Raw genomic sequence first — 26,509 nt, forward strand, 5'->3', positions numbered from 1 at the left:
AAGATACAGATTAAAAATAAATCATTCCACCCTCCATCATATGCTGGCTTGTAGAGTATATATGTTGATGTTGATGAATGCTACAGCCTGAAGCACACCAAGATAAAAAAGAATTTTATCTAAGACATAACAGACCTAGAGAGTTTCTTAGAAGAAGACACTCAATGTAGATGTAAATGAATGCTAGAAGCCAGTCATACATACATATAGGGAGCCAGCCATTCTATGGATAGCTGGCATCATGATTAGCTGCACATACCCAGCTTTTTGCGATTTTATTTTCCATTCCAAGTACGTCATTTCTTCATCTTTTGTTTCCACATTCAGAGAGAGAATTTGTTTAGAAATTAGAAATATATTTTGTTCCTTTTGTACTTGCACCTGGATTGACACACACAGTGACAGATTGTGTAAGTTTGCAGCACCATCAACTATAATGGGACGTAGACTGTGATGCTGTCAGTTGTGTACTGAATATGGCACTATACTCATTTTATCATGAACATGTCTTTAATTTATAGATTTTTCATGCTGTTTGATTATTATTGGAAAGGTAATACTGGTATTATTATCCTTATCCTTGGTCCTATCTATTATGTGGTGCTGAAATAGCTGATAAAGTTCACTATATAACTCTTCTTTAGTGAAGTGCAAGAAACCAAACATTTTGTTATTTTTAATTTGGTATATCTTTATTGTAAAATAAACATACTTTATGTATTAACAGTTTTTAGTACATATTTCAAATGTCATATATTTGATACAATAACATTTTCTTTGAACACACCTAATATTAAAGACTTTTGCTAAGAGTACTGATGCAGGTAATATACATTCCTCTCCCCAGAAAACAAAACTTAATCTCAGATTCAATTTTATAATTAAAAAACACTGTACAGCCAACTTTTCTGTACATGTGAGATCCTAATCAGCACCAGTTTAGAACTGCCTTGTGAAACAAAAACTCTCCAAACACCGTCTAAATAGATACATATTTCCATACTCTATTTTTCTAAGACTTTAAAGGTTGCTTCTTGTTCCTCACTGAAAACACAATTACATCACAAACAAAAGTTGCTGAAATTAATAAAACTGTATTACTTTGACAGTCAATTTATAAAACAGATCAAAGGTTTTACTGGAATAATTCAATGAATATTGTCCATGTTTTTATGAAATCCCACTACTGGGCAGTATGGTAAGAAATTATAGAATATTTGTAGAAGCTAATCAAAATACACCATTTATTGTAGCTACAGCTGTGATAAAGAAAAAAAATTAAAAACATATCTTGTTGGACAAAATGTGATGTCTCAATGAATGGAGACAAAGACCCTACTTTCCTGTTCGGTGTGTATTCTGTTTGAAAAGTGATGAGAGCTGATGTTTAGTTGAAAAATACAAAAATAAAATAAACTAATTACAAATAGATGTACATGATGAAAGACACACTTATCTGTGAAGTTATACTCACCAAATGGTGACAGGGGAACACACACAAGAAAGGATTAAACCTTTGCAAGCTTTTGGCGCCAGTGGCTCATTCTTCTGGCTGACGAGTTGACGGAGAAGGAAGAGGGGTGAAGGAAAAGGACTGGAGAGTTTAGGGAAAGGGGGTACAGATAAAAAAAATCATCCAGAAGCCCAGGTCAAGGGATATTTACTGGATGGGATGAGAAGGAAATACTGATTGTTGGGGACTGCACCAAATGAGATTAGAAAACCTGGAGCTTAAAGGTGGAAGACAGGCTAATGTGCATGACAGAGATTACTACTAAAACATTGTGCATGAGTCAATAAGTGTTAAAAGCTAAGTGCATTGTATGTAACAGAGGTGGGAGGGGGAAGGCAAAAAATAGACAAGTCAGAAAACGAAAAATGTAGAAAACTAAAATGGAGTGAAGAAAGGAGTAGTTACTGTGAATAAATGCTGAGACAGAAGGAATAATGTAAATTAAGGCCAGGTAGGTGGCAAGATCCAAGGACGTGTTGTGGAGCCAGTTTCTCAGAACTCTGCAGCTAGGAACTAGCACCACAACATGTCCTTCGTCCTTGCCACCTACCTGGCCTTAATTTATGTTATTACTTCTGTATCAGCATTTATTCACAGTAACTACTAATTCCTTACTCCATTTTAGTTTTCTGCCTTTTCCATTTTCTGACTTGTCTATTTTTTGCCTTCGCCCTCCCACCTCTGTTACATACAATGCACTTAGCTTTTAACACTTATTGACTCATGCACAATGTTTTAGTAGTAATCTCTGTCTTGCATATTAGCCTGTCTTCCACCTTTAAGCTCTAGGTTTTCAAATCTCATTTGGTGCAGTCCCCAACAATCAGTATTTCCTTCTCATCCCAGCCAGTAAATCTCCCTTGACCTGGGCTTCTGGATGATTTTTCCAAAGTGTACCCTTTTCCCTAAACTCTCCAGTCCTTTTCCTTCACCCCTCCTCCTTCTCCTTCAACTCATCTACCAGAAGGAGGAGCCACTGGCTCCAAAAGCTTGTACAAGTTAAAGCCTTTTGTGTGTGTGTTGCCCAGCCACTGCTTGGTGAGTAGATTTTTTATCTACTCATTTACATTATATTATCAACAATTGATTATTTTTGTTGAAAATCCCACAAAAGGAACATAGTGGTATTGGTGTGATAGCCTATACCACAATCAACATGTAATGCAAATTAGATGATAAAAGAAGGCTTTTATAAATAATGTAAGAGAAGAGTCATGCCATCTTCCTTAAATGGCTTAAGACTGTCAAGTTTTCGAAATGAGTACACAAAAGAAGTGCTTCTTTTCCTTTTTATAAAACATGGTTAATGTTTTGCCATACCTACATCTGCCATATCACATTTCAGTAAAATAAGGATTAGGTACAAATGTGGCATGTGCAAAGACTGTTCAAATTGTTACTAAATTTAGAAACGTATTCTGTACACAACAGATTTTCATTTGATCATGTACACTAGGTTGCAGCAAGACATTATTTCACATGGCTGACTATTGGCCTCTTTGAAATCGGCATTAGGGATGAATCTTCACAGTTACAAAAACAAACAGTCAAATATAATTTGTGAAAAGCAAATACAAAAATTCTAACTTGTTAATTTTTCAGACTATAAAATGTTCAGAAATTCTGGAGCATATCAGGGTCTAGTAAGATTTTATCCCCAGAACTGACATAATGAAGATAGTTCTTCAGAGGAAATATTATCAGCAACCGATTTCCTTTACAAATTTGTCATTTAAGTTACATAATAATAATGTAATATTTATGCCAATGAAAGTAATGTTGGAGTGGGACACAGATCTGATTCCATATCCTTTGTGAGCAGTACTTGTTTATTTGAAACTTCTGCATATTTGTTACGAATTGACATACAGATTGATTAATGCCACTAAATCTCTCCTTCTCATCCATAGCTAGGTTGAAGGGCTTAGACTGTCCATATGATATTATTAGATAGATGAAATAGAAGAATGAGGCAGTGAAAGACAATGGTAAAAATTGGAGATCCTGTGTTTACGAATGTTGAACACAGTAAATCACTGTTGAATGAAAAGAAATTAATACTCAAGATACTGTAGTTATTGCTTAATATAAAACTGATTGGGGTAAAGTGGAATAAAATCTTACTTCTAGCCACACATAAGCATGTCACACATGTTTTTTTGTGGATGCAGACCTTGTATCTTTAACATTTTCATTTTTGATTATTTTGCTTAGTTTTGGAAAAAAGTTAATTCTTATTCAGTCAAGTAATTATAACATGGACAAACATATACTTTTACCATTGTCACTGCCATAATATGAGTTTCCCTATCACACACAATCACATGGATTCAGACTCAACTAGAATATCTTGGATTAAGTTCTATTATGTGGTTTTTTATATAACAAGCAGAAATAATATCAGAGATGTTGTTAGGTTATGTTGTAGTCTGCATTTCAATCATGATGTTAGCTATATTACTATCCTGATGTATAATGAATGAAAAGCTATTCTCACCCTAGTATCCTTATTGATATTTTTAATAGCATAAGAGCATTAAAAATTAAACCATTTCTTGCAACCATAAATTACTGAGTTTTCATGAGTAAGTGGAATTCCTTTTGTGACTTAAATGAAATATTAATATTTTCCTGCTACCATTGTGCTGTGGTTCCTACGAGTTTCTGTTTCCATTTGCAGATTTTGTGCAGTGGTTCAGAATAATGTATTCAGAAATTACGTCTGCTTAGCTCTTAAGAACTAATGAATAATACATGACTCATATTTTATTAAATGTTTTCTTCCCTGTAGGAGCATTTACATTTTAAAATGAGAATTGATTTGCATGTATCTTTCTGCAAAAATAAATTACTCCCTTGTCCACATCAAACAGTAATTCAGAAGAAGAAACTGAGTAGCAAAAAAAGAAAAACAGTCACACCCAGTGTAACTACCAGAAATGTTATTTCTTGCATCTCCTGCTTTTACTTTAGATACTCCAGTTAACAAAATATCTTTCAATTATTGAATAAGCTTTGATATCAGAAAACACTGTACACTTATCAGAATTGTTCTAGCATTTTTTAGAAAAATATTCATGGTACTTGTAATGTTACTGCAACATCAGTTTTCTAGCAAAAGGGTTCAGTAATCTACAGCACCACACCATGTATTACTCTCATTCACAGTCTCTAACATCTAGGTATGAAAACTGTTAAAATAAAGAAATATGGCAAATATACAATGAAGGATCACATGTAGAATTCCCTGAGGAACAGGTGTTGAGGTTTACTGAGTGCAAGTTTTTTCTGTCTTTCTATGACTGGAGTTTGACATCCATATTTTTCAAATAATAAGTAATTAGCATGAGTGCAATAATATTAAAACACAGACAGAAACCTTTTTATGTTACATTTGTGATGATCAATGCATAGATTTACAGAATTTTGATTCAGTTCAAAGTACTAAATGCACAAAAAGCATCTCTTCCTTTGTACTGGTACATAATTGTTCACTTAGACCGATGCCTTTATATATAAATGGAGATCTTCATTAAAATGAAGCGAAACTGTGAACAGAGTTCTGTGATGTACTGGTAACAGTGCTGTAAACTCATCAAGGGAGGAAAATGAATTTACTGTTTATCATGAAGTTACAGCATGAAAAAGTACTGTAAACTGATTTGTTCAAATAAATAAAGCCTGTCACTGATTATTAGAGAATTAAATTAACTGAGAGAAAGAGACTGCATGTTTAAATCAAATAATAGATTAATATGACCCAATTTTAGCTTTTAAGATTCTAGATTCAACTGAAATAAAATATTTTACATTGCACAATAACGACACATAAACTGATCTGCACTATAATCAACAGTAATATTGCATAACAACAACTATTTATGTTGCAATTAGGCTGCATTTATGTTCTTCCCACAATTTTTTCAAGTAATTAGATGTGGATACCAGAATATTTTGAGAATGATTCTTTGAATTACTTGCAAAATTACATATGACCAATTAAACTTTATTAAGATTACAACAGTATCAAAGGAATTATTCCAATATCAATATTTACAGTAACTCAGATACTTATGACTATTCTGGAATATGTCCTAAATCAGAAGTTTCTATGATAACAAACTCTGCATTTTTAATCTTCCCTTTGGTGTACAAAAATGAACGATGGCCCCATATTTACTCTGGGATTAGTTTTTTCCTCATGCAAAGCATAAAATCAGTTAGACAGCACAATAGCAATTTTCTGAAGAGATACTTCAGATTTATTATGTAAATAGGAAATATAGAATCCACTGCACTTCACACATTTAGTTTTATCTTCATTAATCTGACAGTCTCAATGTTCATTATTTTCTTGATATTTTATTTACACTTATAAATATAAATTCTTTGGAATGTGGAACAAGAATTTCAACTTGTGTAGCTATATGAAAATTTAAGATGGGCATATTAAAACAAATATATTGGCAACAGTTTAAGAGCCAGCTTTTCCTTTATTTTGCTGACATCACTGATTTTGCCAATGTAAGACACTCTCAGGTGAAGTCATTACTGTTTGTGAAATGTTTTCACTTGGACTGTGGTAAATTTTCACACGCTATAGCACATATTCCAATGTCCACAACTAAAGTTCACATGGAAATATTACAAGTTTTGATCATTTATACAGAGGAAATGTAGCCATGTGTAAACATGTTGGTATAAACATAGCACAAAAGTATGGTGTTTCATATGAAGGTAAAAGCAGAACATTAGCACACTGTTAAAAAAAAAAATCACACACAGAATTCTGAGACCACATCACTACTACCAATGCCCAAGAATATTTACATCTTTCAAAGAGGAATATCATCACTGTGTAGTACGCAGTCTGTATCTTGCTTTTGTTTAACTTTAGTGATACACAGATGTTTTCCCTCTTCTTGCAGAAACAGTTGACTGAATCTGCCAGATTAACCTTTACTGCGGCAGGACTGACAACACTGATACTGGTATTGGTACATACCACACACTTTCATGGTTCTCACTATCTGACAGTATTTTGACTGATCCTTGCATTCTAACACTGTAAAGAGACAATAGAAACTCGTTAAATCTTAATGTCACAATAACTTGAAAAAGAGACAGATTAAGTTATATAACATGGTACAAGAGAAGGAGCAATAAATGAAATATTCAGATGTTCTTGGTAAATGGAGTAACATTTAACTTTGGATAACATAGAGTAGTTCGGCTCACTCAATGAAGGCACAATGTGTCATCGTCAATAACAGTACAGTGCAGGGGAAAGGAAACATGTAAAACTGATTGTTAAAAAACCCTGCATGTTCATTTTGATCAGAATTTCAACTAGCAATCACATAGACTAGCTCTTCTCAAGTGCTTTCATTCAGCAACATTTGCTCTATGTGTAATTATGATTTTGGTGATGGAAACATCAGAAAATTAGTTTATTTTGTATGCTTCTATACATTGATATAAGATGGAATAATTTTCTGAGGCAATTCAACTCACAGACACAGAAATAGCCTCCACTATATACATCTTGACCTTTCTCTTACGCAGAAAGTAGCTGATGTAACCGCAACAGGAATGGCCGCAGGGTTGCCGCTAACAAAAATGCAGCAGGGCTGAACAGGAGTGGCCCGTGAACAAACAAGATGGATGAACGGGAATAGAAGGACAAGCATGACGATAGACAACCGAGCAAAAGACCAAGGTCAACAACAAAGTATTAAGCAATGGGGTCACGAGAGATAACCTCATGAAATCAAACAACATCCACTCGTAAATGGGAAGTAAGCACATGCAACATAAACACGATGTCTGTAAGTGAGATATCAACCAGCTCAATACGAATACCAGACTGCCTTGCTGAGTGAGAGGCAGCCGCCTAAATACATGACAGGGTTTGCCGCCATTGGCTGCTGGCACGACGTGCTCCACAATGGCATCCTCACGTTAGACTTGGGGCCAGGAGCGCGCACAGCCACGGCTTATGGTGCAACTGCTGCAGAGACCTCTAGTGGTCATTGAGTTCCATGCCGCCTGACACGGATTCAAAACCCACGGCGCTTGGTACCAGAGTAGCAGTGTATGCTGCCATAAAAGTGTTTGACCACCCCTGCCCTCCTTGTGAGTTAAAGATGGTGGCCAATAATGAAAGTCATGAATGCAGATTGAAATAAAAAAGATTCCTGTTGCTGAAAAATCTGGTAAACAGGTGAAAACATTATGCAGAACACCCAAAACTTTCATTTCAAGATTGTACACATTAGTATTTTGACAAAAGAAAACAATGATAGAAAATGAAAACTTCAGCCAGTAAGCAGTGTCTGTTGTAATGCTGTTGAGAATGTTGTAAAGTTCAGGGCTGATACTCAAGACATGCAGTACCGAACAATATAATTTTCAAGTGACAAGGTAACGAATATTTCATATATTTTTCAATACTGTGTAGTGGATGTATAATTTTGGCAGATTTATATGAAAACACTTATTTTTTGTTTCCAAGATGTGTGCATCATTTTAGCATGATTAAAACAGTAACTGATACCAATTTTAATTTTTCACATTTTTATTGAAATACATTACCTACACGGACATGTGCAAATATGCTGTCAGTAATGGTCAAATTACTTACCTGAAGAAGAGTTGCAGAATCCTAATTTAAAAATAAAAAACAATTATAAGTGTGCTAGAAGAATTTGGTTATAAAAACTGTAAAAATTCCTATTTTTTATTGCTTTTCTTTGTTTTGGGGCCATCAGTGCTATGCACATTACTATGTAAGTTTGTTCTAAGAGAGATATTGTTGTGAGAAGTTCTTTGGGAGAGCTCTTGCCATATGCAGTTTAGTGAGACCTTGTGGATGATATTGTTTGATAACAGTAATAAGATATTTGTTTATAAAAGTTTTTGTAAATAATGAAAGTTGTACTGGCAAATTTAATAAATGTAAGATGCTTACAATTTGAACTCTGATTTTCTATATAATCTTTGAGCCTACTATCTACATTTGCCTGAATCCTTCTAACACTTGGGAATGAGGACAGAGGAATTTAGAAAAGACTATGAAGTTGCTGATGAAGCAGATAAGTAAACATTTTATTTCAAATTTGTGTCTGCCACCTTTCCATTTTAAGAAAGCCAAACAGTGTCAAATATAAATCACTTCAACAAATGTTGCTAGAAAGTGGTGGCATGCTACACTGTGAAGTTAATGTTTGTAAACTGTTTATGTTTCATAGTGAATAAAATTTGAGGAGGAAATTTCTGAAAATGCACATTTCAAACACAGCATAGTATGGTAGCGAATTACAGACTGCAGGAAAACTGAAACACAACATAACGAAAGCATTTGAGATATTGTGTTACAGAAGAAGGTTGAAAATTAGCTGAACAGATAAGATAGGGAATGATGTGGTTCTCCTAATAACTGATGGAGAAAGAAACATATGACAAACACTGACAAGAAGAAGGGATAGGGTGATAGGACATATGTTTGGACATCAGGGAGTAACCTCCATGGTACTATACAGAGCTCTAGAGTGTAAAAACCATAGGGAAAGACAGAGATTGGAATACCTCCAACAAACAATTGAGGATATGGGGATGAAAGTGCTACTCAAAGAGGTCAGTGCAGGAGAGAAATTCATGGTGAGCTGCATCAAACCAGTTAAAAGACTGATGACATTAGAGGTGCTACCTTGAAAAATAGAACACCGTCATCTGTGATGTGTGTACATTGTGGTTAATGATCTTTTACAGTTCATGTCTGGTAGGCAAAGATGGACTATTATTGGACACAAGTAGTTGCCGGTATGCAATTAACATATGGTGTAGCTGAGTGTAAAGCCCAGAGAGCCAACTGAAGGTACAAGAAAATGTTTCACTTCTAAGTATCAAATTTTTCAGCGTGGGAAAGAAACCAGGTTGTAAAAGGTATAGAGAACTGTGTCAGTTCGTTTTAAATGAATTGTTTGCACAATGTAATTTGATGAAAAAGTGTTGGATCATATGGGATAAGATTCATCAATAAGCCCCCGTCATCTCGTCCTTGAAATGCATACTTCGAAGAACACGGAGTGGAGAATACGGATGAAACAGCAGTTACAGGCATATCACAAACAACAGCTTAATTATGTCAATGAATAATGTAGTGCAAAATTGCAGTGCTGAACTTTGGTTATCTTTTTGAACAACTGCTATAAGCTAATGTTGCTGCTACAAGGAATAAATTGTTTCTTTCTGATAAAAACTTGGATTTTCATTTATTATTATTTGTTTCCTGCATCAAAGGACGCAGTTTACTTCCTCTACCATCCACATAGGAACTACCATCCACATCCCCCCAGGAACCATGGACCTTGCCGTTGGTGGGGAGGCTTGCGTGCCTCAGCGATACTGATGGCCGTACCGTAGGTGCAACCACAACGGAGGGGTACCTGTTGAGAGGCCAGACAAACATGTGGTTCCTGAAGAGGGGCAGCAGCCTTTTCAGTAGTTGCAGGGGCAACAGTCTGGATGATGGACTGATCTGGCCTTGTAACATTAACCAAAACGTCCTTGCTGTGCTGGTACTGCGAACGGCTGAAAGCAAGGGGAAACTACAGCCGTAATTTTTCCCGAGGAAATGCAGCTTTACTGTATGATTAAATGATGATGGCGTCCTCTTGGGTAAAATATTCTGGAGGTAAAATAGTCCCCCATTCGGATCTCCGGGTGGGGACTACTCAAGAGGACGTCGTTATCAGGAGAAAGAAAACTGGCGTTCTACGGATCGGAGCGTGGAATGTCAGATCCCTTAATCGGGCAGGTGGGTTAGAAAATTTAAAAAGGGAAATGGATAGGTTAAAGTTAGATATAGTGGGAATTAGTGAAGTTCGGTGGCAGGAGGAACAAGACTTTTGGTCAGGTGAATACAGGGTTATAAATACAAAATCAAATAGGGGTAATGCAGGAGTAGGTTTAATAATGAAGAAAAAAAATAGGAGTGCGGGTTAGCTACTACAAACAGCATAGTGAACGCTTTATTGTGGCCAAGATAGACACAAAGCCCATGCCTACTACAGTAGTACAAGTTTATATGCCAACTAGCTCTGCAGATGAGGAAGAAATAGATGAAATGTATGACGAGATAAAAGAAATTATTCAGGTAGTGAAGGGAGACGAAAATTTAATAGTCATGGGTGACTGGAATTCGTCAATAGGAAAAGGGAGAGAAGGAAACATAGTAGGTGAATATGGATTGGGGGGAAGAAATGAAAGAGGAAGCCGCCTTGTAGAATTTTGCACAGAACATGACTTAATCATAGCTAACACTTGGTTCAAGAATCATAAAAGAAGGTTGTATACCTGGAAGAATCCTGGAGATACTAAAAGGTATCAGATAGATTATATAATGGTAAGACAGAGATTTAGGAACCAGGTTTTAAATTGTAAGACATTTCCAGGGGCAGATGTGGATTCTGAGCACAATCTATTTGTTATGCACTGCAGATTGAATCTGAAGAAACTGCAAAAAGGTGGGAATTTAAGGAGTTGGGACCTGGATAAACTGAAAGAACCAGAGGTTGTAGAGAGTTTCAGGGAGAGCATAAGGGAACAATTGACAGGAGTGGGGGAAAGAAATACAGTAGAAGAAGAATGGGTAGCTCTGAGGGATGAAGTAGTGAAGGCAGCAGACGATCAAGTAGGTAAAAAGACAAGGGCTAATAGAAATCCTTGGGTAACAGAAGAAATATTGAATTTAATTGATGAAAGGAGAAAATATAAAAATGCAGTAAATGAAGCAGGCAAAAAGGAATACAAACGTCTCAAAAATGAGATCGACAGGAAGTGCAAAATGGCTAAGCAGGGATGGCTAGAGGACAAATGTAAGGATGTAGAGGCTTGTCTCACTAGCGGTAAGATAGATACTGCCTACAGGAAAATTAAAGAGACCTTTGGAGAGAAGAGAACCACTTGTATGAATATCAAGAACTCAGACGGAAACCCAGTTCTAAGCAAAGAAGGGAAGGCAGAAAGGTGGAAGGAGTATATAGAGGGTCTATACAAGGGCGATGTGCTTGAGGACAATATTATGGAAATGGAAGAGGATGTAGATGAAGACGAAATGGGAGATAAGATACTGCATTAAGAGTTTGACAGAGCACTGAAAGACCTGAGTTGAAACAAGGCCCCGGGAGTAGACAACATTCCATTAGAACTACTGATGGCCTTGGGAGAGCCAGTCATGACAAAACTCTACCATCTGGTGAGCAAAATGTATGAGACAGGCGAAATACCCTCAGACTTCAAGAAGAATATAATAATTCCAATCCCAAAGAAAGCAGGTGTTGACAGATGTGAAAATGACCGAACTATCAGTTTAATAAGTCACAGCTGCAAAATACTAACGCGAATTCTTTACAGACGAATGGAAAAACTGGTAGAAGCGGACCTCGGGAAAGATCAATTTGGATTCCGCAGAAATGTTGGAACACGTGAGGCAGTACTAACCTTACGACTTATCTTAGAAGAAAGATTAAGGAAAGGCAAACCTACGTTTCTAGCATTTGTAGACTTAGAGAAAGCTTTTGACAATGTTGACTGGAAAACTCTCTTTCAAATTGTGAAGGTGGTAGGGGTAAAATACAGGGAGTGAAAGGCTATTTACAATTTGTACAGAAACCAGATGGCAGTTATAAGAGTCGAGGGGCATGAAAGGGAAGCAGTGGCTGGGAAAGGAGTGAGACAGGGTTGTAGCCTCTCCCCGATGTTATTCAATCTGTATATTGAGCAAGCAGTAAAGGAAGCAAAAGAAAAATTCGGAGTAGGTATTAAAATTCATGGAGAAGCAGTAAAAACTTTAAGGTTCGCCGATGACATTGTAATTCTGTCAGAGACAGCAAAGGACTTGGAAGAGCAGTTGAACGGAATGGACAGTGTCTTGAAAGGAGGATATAAGATGAACATCAACAAAAGCAAAACGAGGATAATGGAATGTAGTCAAATTAAATCAGGTGATGCTGAGGGAATTAGATTAGGAAATGAGACACTTAAAGTAGTAAAGGAGTTTTGCTATTTAGGGAGTAAAATAACTGATGATGGTCGAAGTAGAGAGGATATAAAATGTAGACTGGCAATGGCAAGGAAATCGTTTCTGCAGAAGAGAAATTTGTTAACGTCGAGTGTAGACTTAAGTGTCAGGAAGTCGTTTCTGAAAGTATTTGTATGGAGTGTAGCCATGTATGGAAGTGAAACGTGGACGATAACTAGTTTGGACAAGAAGAGAATAGAAGCTTTCGAAATGTGGTGCTACAGAAGAATGCTGAAGATTAGATGGGTAGATCACATAACTAATGAGGAGGTGTTGAATAGGATTGGGGAGAAGAGAAGTTTGTGGTACAACTTGACTAGAAGAAGGGATCGGTTGGTAGGACATGTTTTGAGGCATGAAGGGATCACAAACTTAGCATTGGAGGGCAGTGTGGAGGGCAAAAATCATAGAGGGAGACCAAGAGATGAATACACTAAGCAGATTCAGAAGGATGTAGGCTGCAGTAGGTACTGGGAGATGAAGAAGCTTGCACAGGATAGAGTAGCATGGAGAGCTGCATCAAACCAGTCTCAGGACTGAAGACCACAACAACAACCATCCACATAATTTTAACCCTGCAAATTTGGGACACTTTGTCTATTTTTTGTCTAGGCATGAGACATTTTCACTACTGATCAAGTTACCAGTTTCTATACATTCTTAAGTAACACTAGTACCTGATCTGCACTGTACGTTCACACGTAACAGACAACAAAATAATACGTGTAAAAATTTCAACAGCCAAAAAGAATGTTTTGAATGAATTCAAATGTGAAGAATGTGTAGAAGAGTGTATCAACAATATTGCAGAGGTATCAGGAATATATGAAGGACTAGCTATGCTCTCTCTTGTGTATCTAAAAAGGACATTGTTGCACCAAGCTAAGTCAGTAAAGAGCCATTCAGTACAAAAGGGCACAGTATTAGTATGAGTGAGCTCAAATGAAACAAATTATTGGTCTCTGGGAAGTAGAAATGTTATTGTATGACATTTTGGTTCATGCAGGATTTGTTTCTGTAACAGTGGTGTACGTGTGGAATCAGTAGGTAGAAGAGAATGACACACAGTGACAAGCAGTTACTGGACCACACATTGTTGCCATTGCATGAGATAACTGCCACCTTATCAGCAATGTCACAAAAGGCCTCATAACTTTGTCAACAGTGTTTATTTGACAATGGAGCACTGCAGTAGTATGTACCTATCTGCATTAGTGGTCTGATGCAGTCTACATTGGAGTGGGCTGGTGGCATTCATGCAATTGCATTAGCTTCCAGTGTTCACAGATTAGAAATTCCTCAGACAACAATGGGCATGTGAATATCATTATTGTCATTCTGAAGGGCAAAAATTTGGTGTTTTCAAATGAGTGCCACTGCAACTTGTTGCTACAATCTGGGAGCCCACATTGTTGAGCAGCACAGCAGACAAACACCAAGTGTGATTTTTTTGGGGTGCCATGGGATGCTACATTCAGTTTCAACTCCTATGTATTGAGAGTAACCACATCAGCCACTACATCAGGACAGTATATGAGCCTGTAGTACTTCTCTTTCTTTAGGCAACTCCATGTTTCAGTGCAAAAATTCACAATCACAAGTAGAAATGAATGTCCAAGCTTTCGTTAAAGAGCGACAAGTAGCACTGCTTACATGGCCTACAGATTCACCTGATAATGTCAGTCACCTAACATGTCTGGGTCATGGTTGTTAGTTTTGATGCTCTGTGGTCCCATATGCAAACAATATGGTGAAAAACTTCCTAGAGACATATCAGGTCAGTTTACATTCCACACTGTAAAATTTATACTTCAACTGTAACAAGCTAGGACTAAGCAAAATACTGAACTCTCAGAGTGCATGCACAGTTTTGAAACTGTAATCATTTTCTGAACTGTCATGTAACTACAGTGTGCTATGAAGGATGTTTCAGTCATGTGTATTCTTCCTGCTGTTGCACTTTTTACAAATGGTAGTGTATTATGGTATATTAATTTATGTTACAGATGTAGTTGGTGAACTAGTTCAGGCCACTGAAATACTGGAAGAAATGGTATTCACAATGGCAAAAATGGTATGATTCAATATTGCACTTAAAAGTAAATACTGGTTTCCTAATAATCACATCAAAGAAAAACTCACTTGAGAAAAGAATAAACTTATGAGACAGAAAGGAAGGGCAGTGCTTACCATCAGGAGGCAAAAGTATTGCTGACAAGACATAGACAAAAGTACAAAAGCCTACCCTAGCTTTTGCAACTGATACTTTCTTTCTCAGCGAGGAATGGAGATTAGTTTGGAGAGGGTTAGAAAGAAGGGGGAGGTCATTCAGGCCCCAGTATGAGGTGGATCCACCTGTTACAAGGATGAGGAAAAATGGTTTCTTTGAAAATATCCCAATGTCATTGAAGGCTTTGTCAAAGGCATCATTTGGATGAAAGATATAGTTACTATCCTTTTTTCTTGTAGTTAAAATTATACGTTTCTTTACTTGAGTTACAAAAAAAAATTTTTTTGTTCTCAAGGATTACGGAGAAACCAAACTGCAATAGAAACAACAAAAAAAGAAAAAAATTTTAGTACTATAATAAACAGTTCAGGAGCAGGTATTATTTTGTCATTCATACAACAGATGATATGACTATATAGTAAGATAAAGATCACAGATAAATTTCATCCCCACACATTACTGGTTTCCCTACTACTGCACTGACAGTAGTGCAAATATGAAAGGGTACTACATATTATTTGCAAGTAATTAGAACATGTACAATACATGTAACAAATTTCCATTACAGGGAGCATATATATTAAATATCTGATGTTTTGTTTCTGTAAGTAGTACGTTTACTTGTGTGTAGGTACGTATATCCATATAAATCCAATTCTGTAATGCAATCTTGTGTATTCCTAGTTATCTTAAAACGCTCTTAAGACAAACAATTCAAACTATACACTTACCAACAACAACCACTACAACCAAAGCTACAACAACAACAACAACAACAACAACTACTACTACTACTACTACTACTACTACTACTACTGTAACAAAATAAAACCAATGCTGTTACTAATTCTTCCACTTCCATCACCATCACCACCACTTTCATTCTCTTTTCAAAATTGGACAGAGAGAGAGAGAGAGAGAATTATAAAAAAGCTTTTACTGACAAGTTTAGTTTCCCACTGAACTACTTCACTTTTCCATGTAATAACCATTCACATTGAAGCACTTTTTGTAACATTACATTAGCTTCTTCAACCTCTCTGCACAGGCAAGCATCTTCTGTTTGGGCATTGAAGCAGCTGACAATGGTAGTTTTGAAGAAGTTGAATTGCACTGACTGTTTGTATGATTTTCAGTTCATGTAGGATACTCTTGTCTCATCACTCTTAACAATGCAAAGAAAAAAATCATTTCCATCTTGTCAATAATGATCCAAAACACTCATGCCTTTGACATACTCTGCTCTTTATATTGGTTGATACTCATACCAATGTTGTACACTACTTATTTTGCAGCTGGTATCCAAGCTTTGCTGCAAAATGGTACAAATAGTGGTGATCCAACATGAAAGGAGTCATCAGCCAGAGCAATGACTGCCAATAATTGTTCAGATTACAATTCTTGGTTCACTTGCTGTACAATTTCAAAGTTCTGAATAATAGGCCTGCCACTGATTTCTCCATTTCACACAGTTCTATGGCCACTTTTAAAGTCTTTGGCACCATTTTCTAACTTTTTCTTCACTCATTACTGTACACTTATAAACTAGGTGTAGCTCCTGATGAGTATCTGTAGATCCTTTTAGGTACAAAAAATTAAAATACTTTGCAACTGGCGGGAGCCATAATGTTTGAAGTCATTGTTGTTTTCTTTCATTCATAGTTAAATGACTACTGAATCAAAACAACAACTTATATACTTTCAATAAAAATCTGCAGCTGTTACTGCATTCATTCAACTTTGTTAAATCTGCAAATTAAATGAAACAACAGGTTTAATGTTACCAGCCACTGTTTATTTATCTCCAAACGCGTTTCAAAGATTTAAACCGCCATCATCAGGCAGATTTACATTTTTTAGTATGACATTTGTGTGTGTATTGTGCTATGATTTTTTGGAGGAACTTGTGGCACTGTCTAGTGGAGAAATAAAACACAATTTCAGAACGTGGTTTTGGGTTTGTTCTGACAAAAAAGTAAGCATATATCTAACGGCAAAAATAAAATAAGTAAAATAGTTAGGTACTCTATTTTACTTATTTTGACCTGCCAGGGTAGCTGAGAGCACTAATGTGCTGCTTCTTGGACTCCAGTAGGCGCGCTGGCCCAGATCGAATCCACCTGGCGGATTAACGATGAGGGCTGGTATGCTGGCCAGCCTGGATGTGGTTTTTAAGCGTTTTTCCACATCTCGCTAGGTGAATACCAGGCTGGTGCCCACGTTCTGCCTCAGTTACATGTCTCGCAGACATTTGAAAACGTTTGTACTATTCCATGGCTTACACTAGACGCAGACAGCTGGGGTACACTAACTCCATCCCGGGGGATTGGGGTGGCGGCAGGAAGGGCATCCGGCCACCCTCTGCCCCCGCTTTGAAGTGGGACAATGACTTCAAGAAAGAAAGAAACTATATTTTACTTATTTTACTTTTACTGTTAGATATATGTTCAGTTTTTTGTCACAAGAAACCCAAAACCATGTTCTGAAATAGTGTATTGTTTCTCCACTAGACAGAGCCACAAGTTCCTCCAAAAATTCGTAATGCAACACATGCACTAATGTCATAATAACAAATGTAAATCCATCTGAGGATGGAGTTTTAAACCTTTGAAATGTGTCATGGAGATAAATGAACAGTGACTGGTAACGGTAAACTTGTTGTTTCATTTAATGTCAATAACAGTCATGGTAAAGCCCAACCCAAAAGTTTGCATTTAAAGTAATTCTGCCAATGTTTAAATGTAAAAGAATGGCCCTTACACTTTAAATACATGTCACTGCTATCAGCCACATATTTGCAGTTTTAAGGTCAAAAAAGAGCATATACTGACTAGGCTAGGCATACTGCCTAAGGTGATAAAAGTGACCAATTTCCAATGAAATTTTATATTATGAGTGCCTATCCTAGCCTGTTCAGTTGACAAGTTACTTTGTATTCTGGCCCATTCAGTTGATGAGTAACTATGTAATGTATTCAAATAATCTGATTATTACCTATTACAGAGACAAAACCTTCGATGATGCTATTTGTGTGGCCTGAGGCTGAAAAATACAATCAAAGAACTATGAGAAGTGTGTGTATGCATGTCCATTCAAATATTCTGCAGTCAGAGCATGTGCTTTAAGATATTCTCCAGGAAGGGCACTATATAATATAGGCAATGTGCTTTATTATTCTGAGTAAAATTCTGTAGTAATTATGTTCTTACACATGCCTCTGTAACTGAAGCTGCTAACATGTGCTTGTGAAGCTAGAATCAAATCAGAGGTGGACAGATTGAATTTTGGTAGTGAAAAATTTTTCACTGCCAGTATTTAGCAAAATCGATTAGAGACGTAGTTGGGTAGATCGTCCTAGTTCAGATTCCAAAACTTTGTCTTACAGACTGACGGTATGCGACACTGTTGATGGTTATTTGTCTGTCAAGCTTGGTATCTGTCTAAGCATCATCTGAGAGAAAAATGTCATGCAGCAACACTTAGTTTCACTCTCTACCTTTCCTTCAAAAAATGGCTCTGAGTACTATGGGACTTAACTTCTGAGGTCATCAGTCCCCTAGAACTTAGAACTACTTAAACCTAACTAACCTAAGGACATCACACACATCCATGCCTGAGGCAGGATTTGAACCTGCGACCGTAGCGGTCACGTGGTTCCAGACTGTAGCGCCTAGAACCGCTCAATCACCCCGGCCGGCACTTTTCCTTCAATCATAACTCTTCAAAGACATGGAAAGCAAACAGATAGACAATTTAAACCAAATGCTCTACTTACATTTGACACTTGATGTGTGGCATGAAAAAAAAGTGTTGACTTACAACTTTCCAAACAAGGAACACAATGAGCAGCAAGGAGAGAAATATAAATAGAAAGAGAAGTATGGAAAAATCACTAAAAATCTTTCTGAGAAGAGACACAAAACATTCACACAGAGTTTTAAAAATAGTGCAGACTGCAGCAAATGCTACAATGAAATTGGATTCCATATTTTGTAGCAGCTACAGTTATCATAAAGATCAGAGTAGCAGAGTTGCTGCAATATTTATTCAGTTTTAGTTATCAACAGATTTGGTAATAAGGGAAAGCAACATTCCCACATATGACAGTGTAATAAATATAAAGAGAACATTTCTCTAAAATCTCAACTAGTGAATCTTGCTGAGGCTGGAAAGAATAAGAGGAATAACATTGACCAAGGCTGTGAAGTGAGCTATAACAATTATTAGTATACTAATCAGTGGGTATAACATACAAAAATGCTTGTATTATTAGAGTGTCACCAACATCCTAAGTAAAGCTCACAAAAATGTCGAATGTATTAGAAGTATCCAAAGTAATACAGTACAGCACTTGGAATCCCTCCACAGAAATGCAGACTGCCACACACATGACACCAGAAACAAAACCCAGTTACAAATTATAGCTCACAACACAAAATTATATGCGAATGGGGTTAAGTGTATGGGCATTAAAATATACGACCACATCCCAAAAGACATAAAAACAAGCAAAAACCCAAAAATAATGAGAATTAAATTAAAGGAATTACTGCTAAATCACTGTTTCTATTCTGTAGTACAGCACTTGGAATCCCTCCACAGAAATGCAGACTGCCACACACATGACACCAGAAACAAAACCCAGTTACAAATTATAGCTCACAACACAAAATTATATGCAAATTGGGTTAAGTGTATGGGCATTAAAATATACGACCACGTCCCAAAAGACATAAAAACAAGCAAAAACCAAAAATAATGAGAATTAAATTAAAGGAATTACTGCTAAATCACTGTTTCTATTCTGTACATGAATTTCTTGAAACAAAATTTTAATTACTTGTAATAAGCTGTTTATTCACTTGCAGGTATTTCTACTTAGTAAGAAAATTTAATTATTGTATGATATACATATTCTGCCTGTATATCTCATATGTATTCTGCACTGTGTAGTATGTACCACCACTGCCATCTCTCATCACACACCACCTTTTTTTATATTTTGTCTATATATCCTATATGTATTCTGCTATGTGAGTTATGTACCACTACCGTCATCTCTCATCATTCATCATACACAGTCTTAACATAATTTTCAAATTGACTTGTCCTATATTATGATGTGCTTTACTGTAAAATTGTATTATCTACAGGACCAATAATAAATAAATAAATCAAGTATGTGACTATCTTAAGAAGTTTCCAGTAGGGTGGTACATAATGGAAAATTAGCTTTATCAGCAATACAAAATTGTTGAGGGAATCTGGAATCTTTCTTATGAACAGAACCAAGAAATTTCCGCTTTATGGAGGGAATGTACTTGCAAAAGGGGAGGCTATATACAAACAAGAATTTTATATTTAGCTTTGTGCATCTTTCACATTTGATCCTCCTTTGTATAGTAGAGCTGAATTCAAATCTCTGAATTCCAAAGCTGTACCTTAAACTCTCTCTCTCTCTCTCTCTCTCTCTCTCTCTCTTATTTAACTATCAGTACTTACTATATACCACTATTATTATTATTATAAAAATTTCAATTAGCTATTCCTGGTAGAACTAACCAACCTGTAATAGATACATATTAGTAAATAATTAAGATCTAATATGTGATAAAATGCTGATGTTAAAGCAATGAAAAATTATTTTAAACCAGTTTCTTTTCTTTTACTTTTCTTACCTTGAGCACAAGGAGGTCCCATGCAAACTTTCATGACTGGTGGTCGAGGCTGTTCACGGCATGCATTGCCTGCTGGTTTCTTAGTTCCATACCACACACACTGCAGAATGCGATATTTTATACCTTGCATCTCACATGGTGCAGTACACTACAAGTGCCACAGCATAAAAATATTTTTAATCAGATCATTGTTCACACAGAAAAAAGCTGTTAGGCTGTGGAGACAGAACATTTGCTGGGGGCACTGACTAACAGTATCATATGCTTGGTCATCCAGAAAGTAAGATTTTGTGATTAATCCCAGCTTCATTGTAGTATAGCTACCATTCTGCATATGTATTATGGCTATTTTCTTGGATATATGTATATCTTACTGCATCCAGTGGTGATCTTACAGTGGTCAGTGTTGAAGATGTGTAGAGCTGAATTAACCAATGTGAGATTTGTTTATTGTACTAAAAAAAAGTAAAATGTATTGGGCAGATAAAACATCTGTACACCAAGCAGTAGCACAGGAAAACACACATAATAAAAGATAAAATCTGTTACAGTTGTAAAATTATTTCTATTTATTTCTGAAAAGGAAAGCACAGCCCAATTTCAGGACCTGTGTCCCATCTTCAGGTGCACATTAAAATGTGAGTCCATAAATGATGACTCCAACTTTGGCTTGCGCTCATTACAAGTTTGATGGATGTGTATGCAGCACTATGTTTGAATGACAGCCTTTTACCATGTGGATACATGTATGGCACACCTTTAGTCCAGACCATTATCCTCCTCTGTGAGAGGCTTTCTGGCAGGTCCAGAATCAAAGAGGATATCCTGTTTCATGCTACATACCAGGGATACATTATTTTAACATAGTTTAATCTATATTATCCTTGGTTATGCATCATTTTTGGACTCACAGTTTAATATGCACCTGTATATAGGACATAGGTTGTGCTTTACTTTTTTAAAATAAGTATAAAAATCTTTACACCTGAAGCAGATTTTATCAATGATGACATATAAAAGCTATGGAAATTCACAAGTTTACAGAGACAATGGTGCCTTCTACTGGCAGAAGAGTTGAATGGAAAGGAAAAGGGATGAAGGAAAAGGATTGGTGAGGTTTAGGAAATGGGAACAGTTATGGAAATGTTGCCCAGAACTCCAGGTCAGGGGAGACTTAACAGACAGGTTGAGAATGAAAGACTGATTGTAGATATGTGCACTGGTTGAGATTTGAAATCCCGAGAACCTAAAAAGTTGAAGAAAGGGTAACAAGCAACACAAAGGTTACCAACAAAACATCGTGCAAGAGTTAGTAAGAGTGAAAATCAAACAATGGAAATGCTAGATAGGAATATCAACAATGTATGAAAATACAGACTGTTATTTACCATAAAGAAGACAAGGTGCAGGCAGGCACAATTAAAAGACACTCACAGATGGCTTTCGGCCACAGCCTTCATCAGTAAAAGACACACACACACACACACACACACACACACACACACACACACACACACACAAGCAAGCACACCTCACCCACACATGACCACCAACTCCAGCATCTTGGCCCAGAATGCAACGTCACATGGGATGCAAGCAGCAATCTGGATGGGGTGGGGAAGGGGAAGGGATGGCAGTGTACAGTTGGGGAAAGAGAGACAAACATTGTCTGATGGAGAGTGCAGGGCCTAGACTGCTAACAGGTGCAGTGTCATGAACTTGTGGGGCAGGCATGTGAGGAAAAAAGGAGCAAAAAGAAGAGGAGTGGGGAAATATGGGCGGATGTGTTGGCAGAGGGTTGCAAATAAACAGGATGGGAGATGAGAATGAGGAGGAGATGACAGGGCAGAGGAGGTGGAAGCAGTTGGGTGGGGGGTGTGGGGACAGCATGTTACCGTAGGTTGAGTCCAGAATGATTACCGGAGCAGAGAATTTGTTGTAAGGATAACTCCCATCTGCACAGTTCAGAAAAGCTGGTAGTGGAGGGAAGAATACAGATGGCTTGGGTACTGAAGCAGCCATTAATATCAGTATCATCTGGATTCTTCCCTCCACCACCAGCTTTTCTGAATCGCACAGATGGGAGTTATATTTCCAACACATTCTTCACTCCTGTAATTATCCCAGCCTCAACCTGCAGTAACATAATGTTCCCACACCCTCCACCCAAAAGTTTCCACCCACTCTGCCCTGTCATCTACTTCCCATTCTCATCTCCCATCCTGTTTATTTTCAGCCCTCTGCCAACACATCCACCCATCTTTCCCCACTCCTCTCCTTTTTTGGTCCTTTTCCCACACCTCCTTATACTGTGCCTCTTGGCAATCTAGTCCCTGCACACTCCACCAGACAGCATTCCTCTATCTCCCCACCTGTACACTACTATGCCTTCCCCTTCCTCAGTCCCTCCAGATTGCTGCTTGCATCCCACGTATGTTGCATTTTGGCGCGAGGTGTGGTTGCCTGCTTGCTTGTGTGTGTGTGTGTGTGTGTGTGTGTGTGTGTGTGTGTGTGTGTGTGAGAGAGAGAGAGAGAGAGAGAGAGAGAGAGAGAGAGAGAGAGAATGATGTGAGTGTGTGCCTCTTTTACTGATGAAGGCTGTGGCTGACAGCTGTATATGAGTGTCTTTTTAATTGTGCCTGTCTGCAACTTGACATGTCTTCTTTTCGGTAAGTAGGTAAGTAGCAATCTGTCTCTTCCTACATTGTCATTAGTTAATAAGAGTGGAAAGCTAAGTGCATTTCTGTGGTAGAGGTGTGTGTGTGTGTCTTTTTTTCGGGGGTGGGGTGGGGGAGTGGAGGATACATCAGATCAGATAATAAGAGATATAGAAAACTATAAAAGGGAATGAAGATAAGCAATAGTTACAGAACAGAAATGGTAAGACCATAGAAATTAACGTAAATTTATGCCAGATGAGTGGCAAGAACCAAGCAGATACTGTAAATGCCAGTTCCCAACCTTACAGCTCTGAGGAACTGATGTCAAGAGCAGGAATTCAGATGTCAGATATGGTGAAACAGGCATGGCGATGTCAAGCTGTAGAGCATGCTCTGCAATAGAACATTGTGTGTTGCCAGTACACACCCTCTGTCTATGTTTATTCACTTTATCTGATATCTTGGTGGTAGTCATACCAACATAGAAGGTCAGTGTTCACATAACAGCTGGTACACAACATGTGTCATTTTATAGGTGACTCTCCATTTGATAGTAAATGTTTAGCCAGTTACAGGGCTGGTACATGTAGTGGTAGGAGGATCCATTGGGTTAGTCTTGCATGGAATTGACCATGAGGGTAGGAGCCATATGGTAAGGAAGTGGGTGCAGAAGGAGCATGAGGTCTGACCAGGATAGAAGTCATAGCTCTGCCAAAAAAGTTGATTAATTCATTCAAATCCAGGATAGTACTGAATGATAAGAAGTGTACTTCTAAGCTGTTTTTAGGAGGAACTAGCAGTACCAGCATTGGATATATTATTCCAGGAAATCTTCATTTGAACCAGGCTGGTGGGATAATTATGTACAGTGAAGGGTGAGGTGATAATTGCAGTGTATTGCTGTAAAGAGACTGCATCTGGACAAAAATGTTGGGCTCAAATGACAAGATTGTATGGGAGGGAACATTTGACATAAAAATGGAGCAAACTGTCAAAATGTAAGCACTCTTGTTTGTTTTATGTTTACTGTAAACGGAAGTGTGTAGTTGACTGTTGGTGAGGATGAGGCCAACATTGAGGAAAGTAGCATGAGATTCACAATCGGACCAAGTGAAATTTAATTGGAAGAACATATTTCGATACGCCAAAAATTTCAGCAGATCAGCCTTATGCCATAGATGTCATTAATTTATCTAATCCAAACCTGGGGCTGAAGGCTTATGGAACCCAGGAAACCCCCTCCAAGTTAGTTAATTACATGTTCCACAGAGCATTTGAACAATAATTTTATCAAATGATGTGTAACATGTCAGTTTACAGGATAGGTAAACATGATTGGTATTAACATGAATGAACACACTATTTTTAGTTCTATTCATACAACTACATTTAATACAATTTAAGTGTTTTTCAGCAAAAACACTTAAATTGTATTAAATGTAGTTGTATGAATAGAAAGTGGTTATTGAAAAGAAATTTGTCCATAGAATAAAAGGAATTGTTCAGAAGAAATGATTTTAGATTAGATTTAAAACTTTCATTGGTACCTGCCAGACATTTCCTGATATTGTGAAAATGAGCAAAATATTTTTTGATGCATATTGAACTCCTTTTTGAGCCACCGAGAGCTTCAGTAATGGCTACTTAAGACCATTTTCCCCTCTAGAGTTGTAGGTGTGGACATTACTAATTTTCTTAAATTGTGATGGATTATTTATGATGAATTTCATTAGTGAATATATGTACTGTGATGGCTTTTTAGAAAATGTTTAAAAAATGCTTAGCTCATTGAAGAGGTACCTGAATGACATCCATGGGTGAACACCACATATTATTCTAACTGCTCACTTTTGAGCATTCAGTGCTTTCTTTATAAGTTGTGAGTTACCCCAGAAAATTATTCCATATCACATTATTGAGTGTAAATATGCAAAATATGTCAGGAATTTAATTTGTTTGTTTCCAAGATTAGTAGTCAGATGAAGAGCAAAAGTAATTGTATTCAACTGTTAGACCGGTTCAGCAATATGCTTTTTCCAGTTCAAGCTTTCGTCGATGTATATGCTCGCAAAAATATTGAGCATTCTAGCTCATTTATCGACTACTGTTCTGGTGCTACATCAGCTGTTGGGATGACTATATTTGTTGTGCATTGCTTCTGTTATTTTTTACCCACAAATTTAGGGAGAGATCATTTTCTGACAATCACTTCATAATTCTTTGGAGAATATCAATTACAAATTCTTCTGTTGTTTTATCTCTGATGGGGTTTACCGTAACAATAGTATCGTCTGCAAAAAGTACCAATTCAGCTTGTCAAATGTTAAGTTGAACACCATTCAGATATATAAGGAATAGCAGCAGCCATAACTTTGAACCCTGTGGAACTTCCTTTGTGATTTCTCCCCAGTCACCAAAACTTTCTACCCTTCCAACATTGTCTAAATTGGCAAACTGCCTATTTGCTTCTGTCTCAGGTTCTTCGGCCGAAATTCATCTGATGATTTTACTGACGTTTCGCCAGCATGAGTGTCTGGCATTGTCAAAGCTTCAACCTCCAGTGCCGGTGGTCAACTGGAGCCGAGCCCATGGCCGCAGACTATGTGTACCTGGTACGCCAACATCCGAGGGCTTCTCCAAGGTCATTTCTGGTGCGGTTCTCCTCTTGCTACCTGCGACGGGTGTTCGCTGCAGTACGGGAACCCATGATCTATTTACCGTAAGGCATTCTTCTTTCTTGTTGAAGCTATTCTCATATTTGTGTATTTCTACAGCTTCTCAGAAAAAGCAAGTGTGATAGTGCTTCTCTACAGCCAGAACTTCCATATCGGTGAATTTTATTTTATGGTCGATCTCACTTAGTGTGTGCTCCACCATTGCCGACGTCTCCACCTGCCCCAACCTGCAGTGTCGTTTATGTACTTTGATCCTGGTGTTGATTGATTGTCCAGTAATTCTGACATAAACTTTTCCACATGTGCATGGTAAGCAGTATGTTGGAATGACTGGATGATCAATCATGGTAAGTGGTATGCTTACCATGCACGAGTGGAAAAGTTTATGTTGGAATGACTGGGCAATCAATCAACACCAGGATTAAAGAACATAAGCGACACTGCAGCTTGGGGCAGGTAGAGAAATTGGATGTGGCAGAGCATGTGCTAAGTGACACCGACCATGTAATAAAATTCACCGACATGGAAGTTCTGGCTGTAGAGAAGCACTATCACACTTGCTTGTTCAGAGAAGCTGTAGAAATACACAAAACAGATTCTGGGTTCCCGTACTGCAGCAAACAACCATTGCAGGTAGCAAGAGGAGAACCACACCAGAAATGACCGTGGA

The 26,509-nt window shown here is 37.3% G+C and overlaps 1 protein-coding gene across 1 annotated transcript in view; it reads right to left on the reverse strand.

The window, feature by feature from the left end:
• Positions 1-5,549: 5,549 nt before the first annotated feature.
• LOC124615662 (protein madd-4) overlaps positions 5,550-26,509 on the reverse strand; it is a 514,315-nt gene continuing 493,355 nt past the window's right edge. The window contains exons 24-25 of the mRNA XM_047143690.1: positions 20,505-20,652; positions 5,550-6,578 (exon numbers count right to left, since the gene is read on the reverse strand). Of these exons, the coding sequence (XP_046999646.1) occupies positions 6,466-6,578; positions 20,505-20,652 (261 nt within the window). The 3' untranslated portion in view covers positions 5,550-6,465. The remainder of the gene's footprint in view (positions 6,579-20,504; positions 20,653-26,509) is intronic.

This window comes from Schistocerca americana, chromosome 5 (genome assembly GCF_021461395.2).
Source record: "Schistocerca americana isolate TAMUIC-IGC-003095 chromosome 5, iqSchAmer2.1, whole genome shotgun sequence".
Classification (NCBI taxonomy): Eukaryota; Metazoa; Arthropoda; class Insecta; order Orthoptera; family Acrididae; genus Schistocerca; species Schistocerca americana.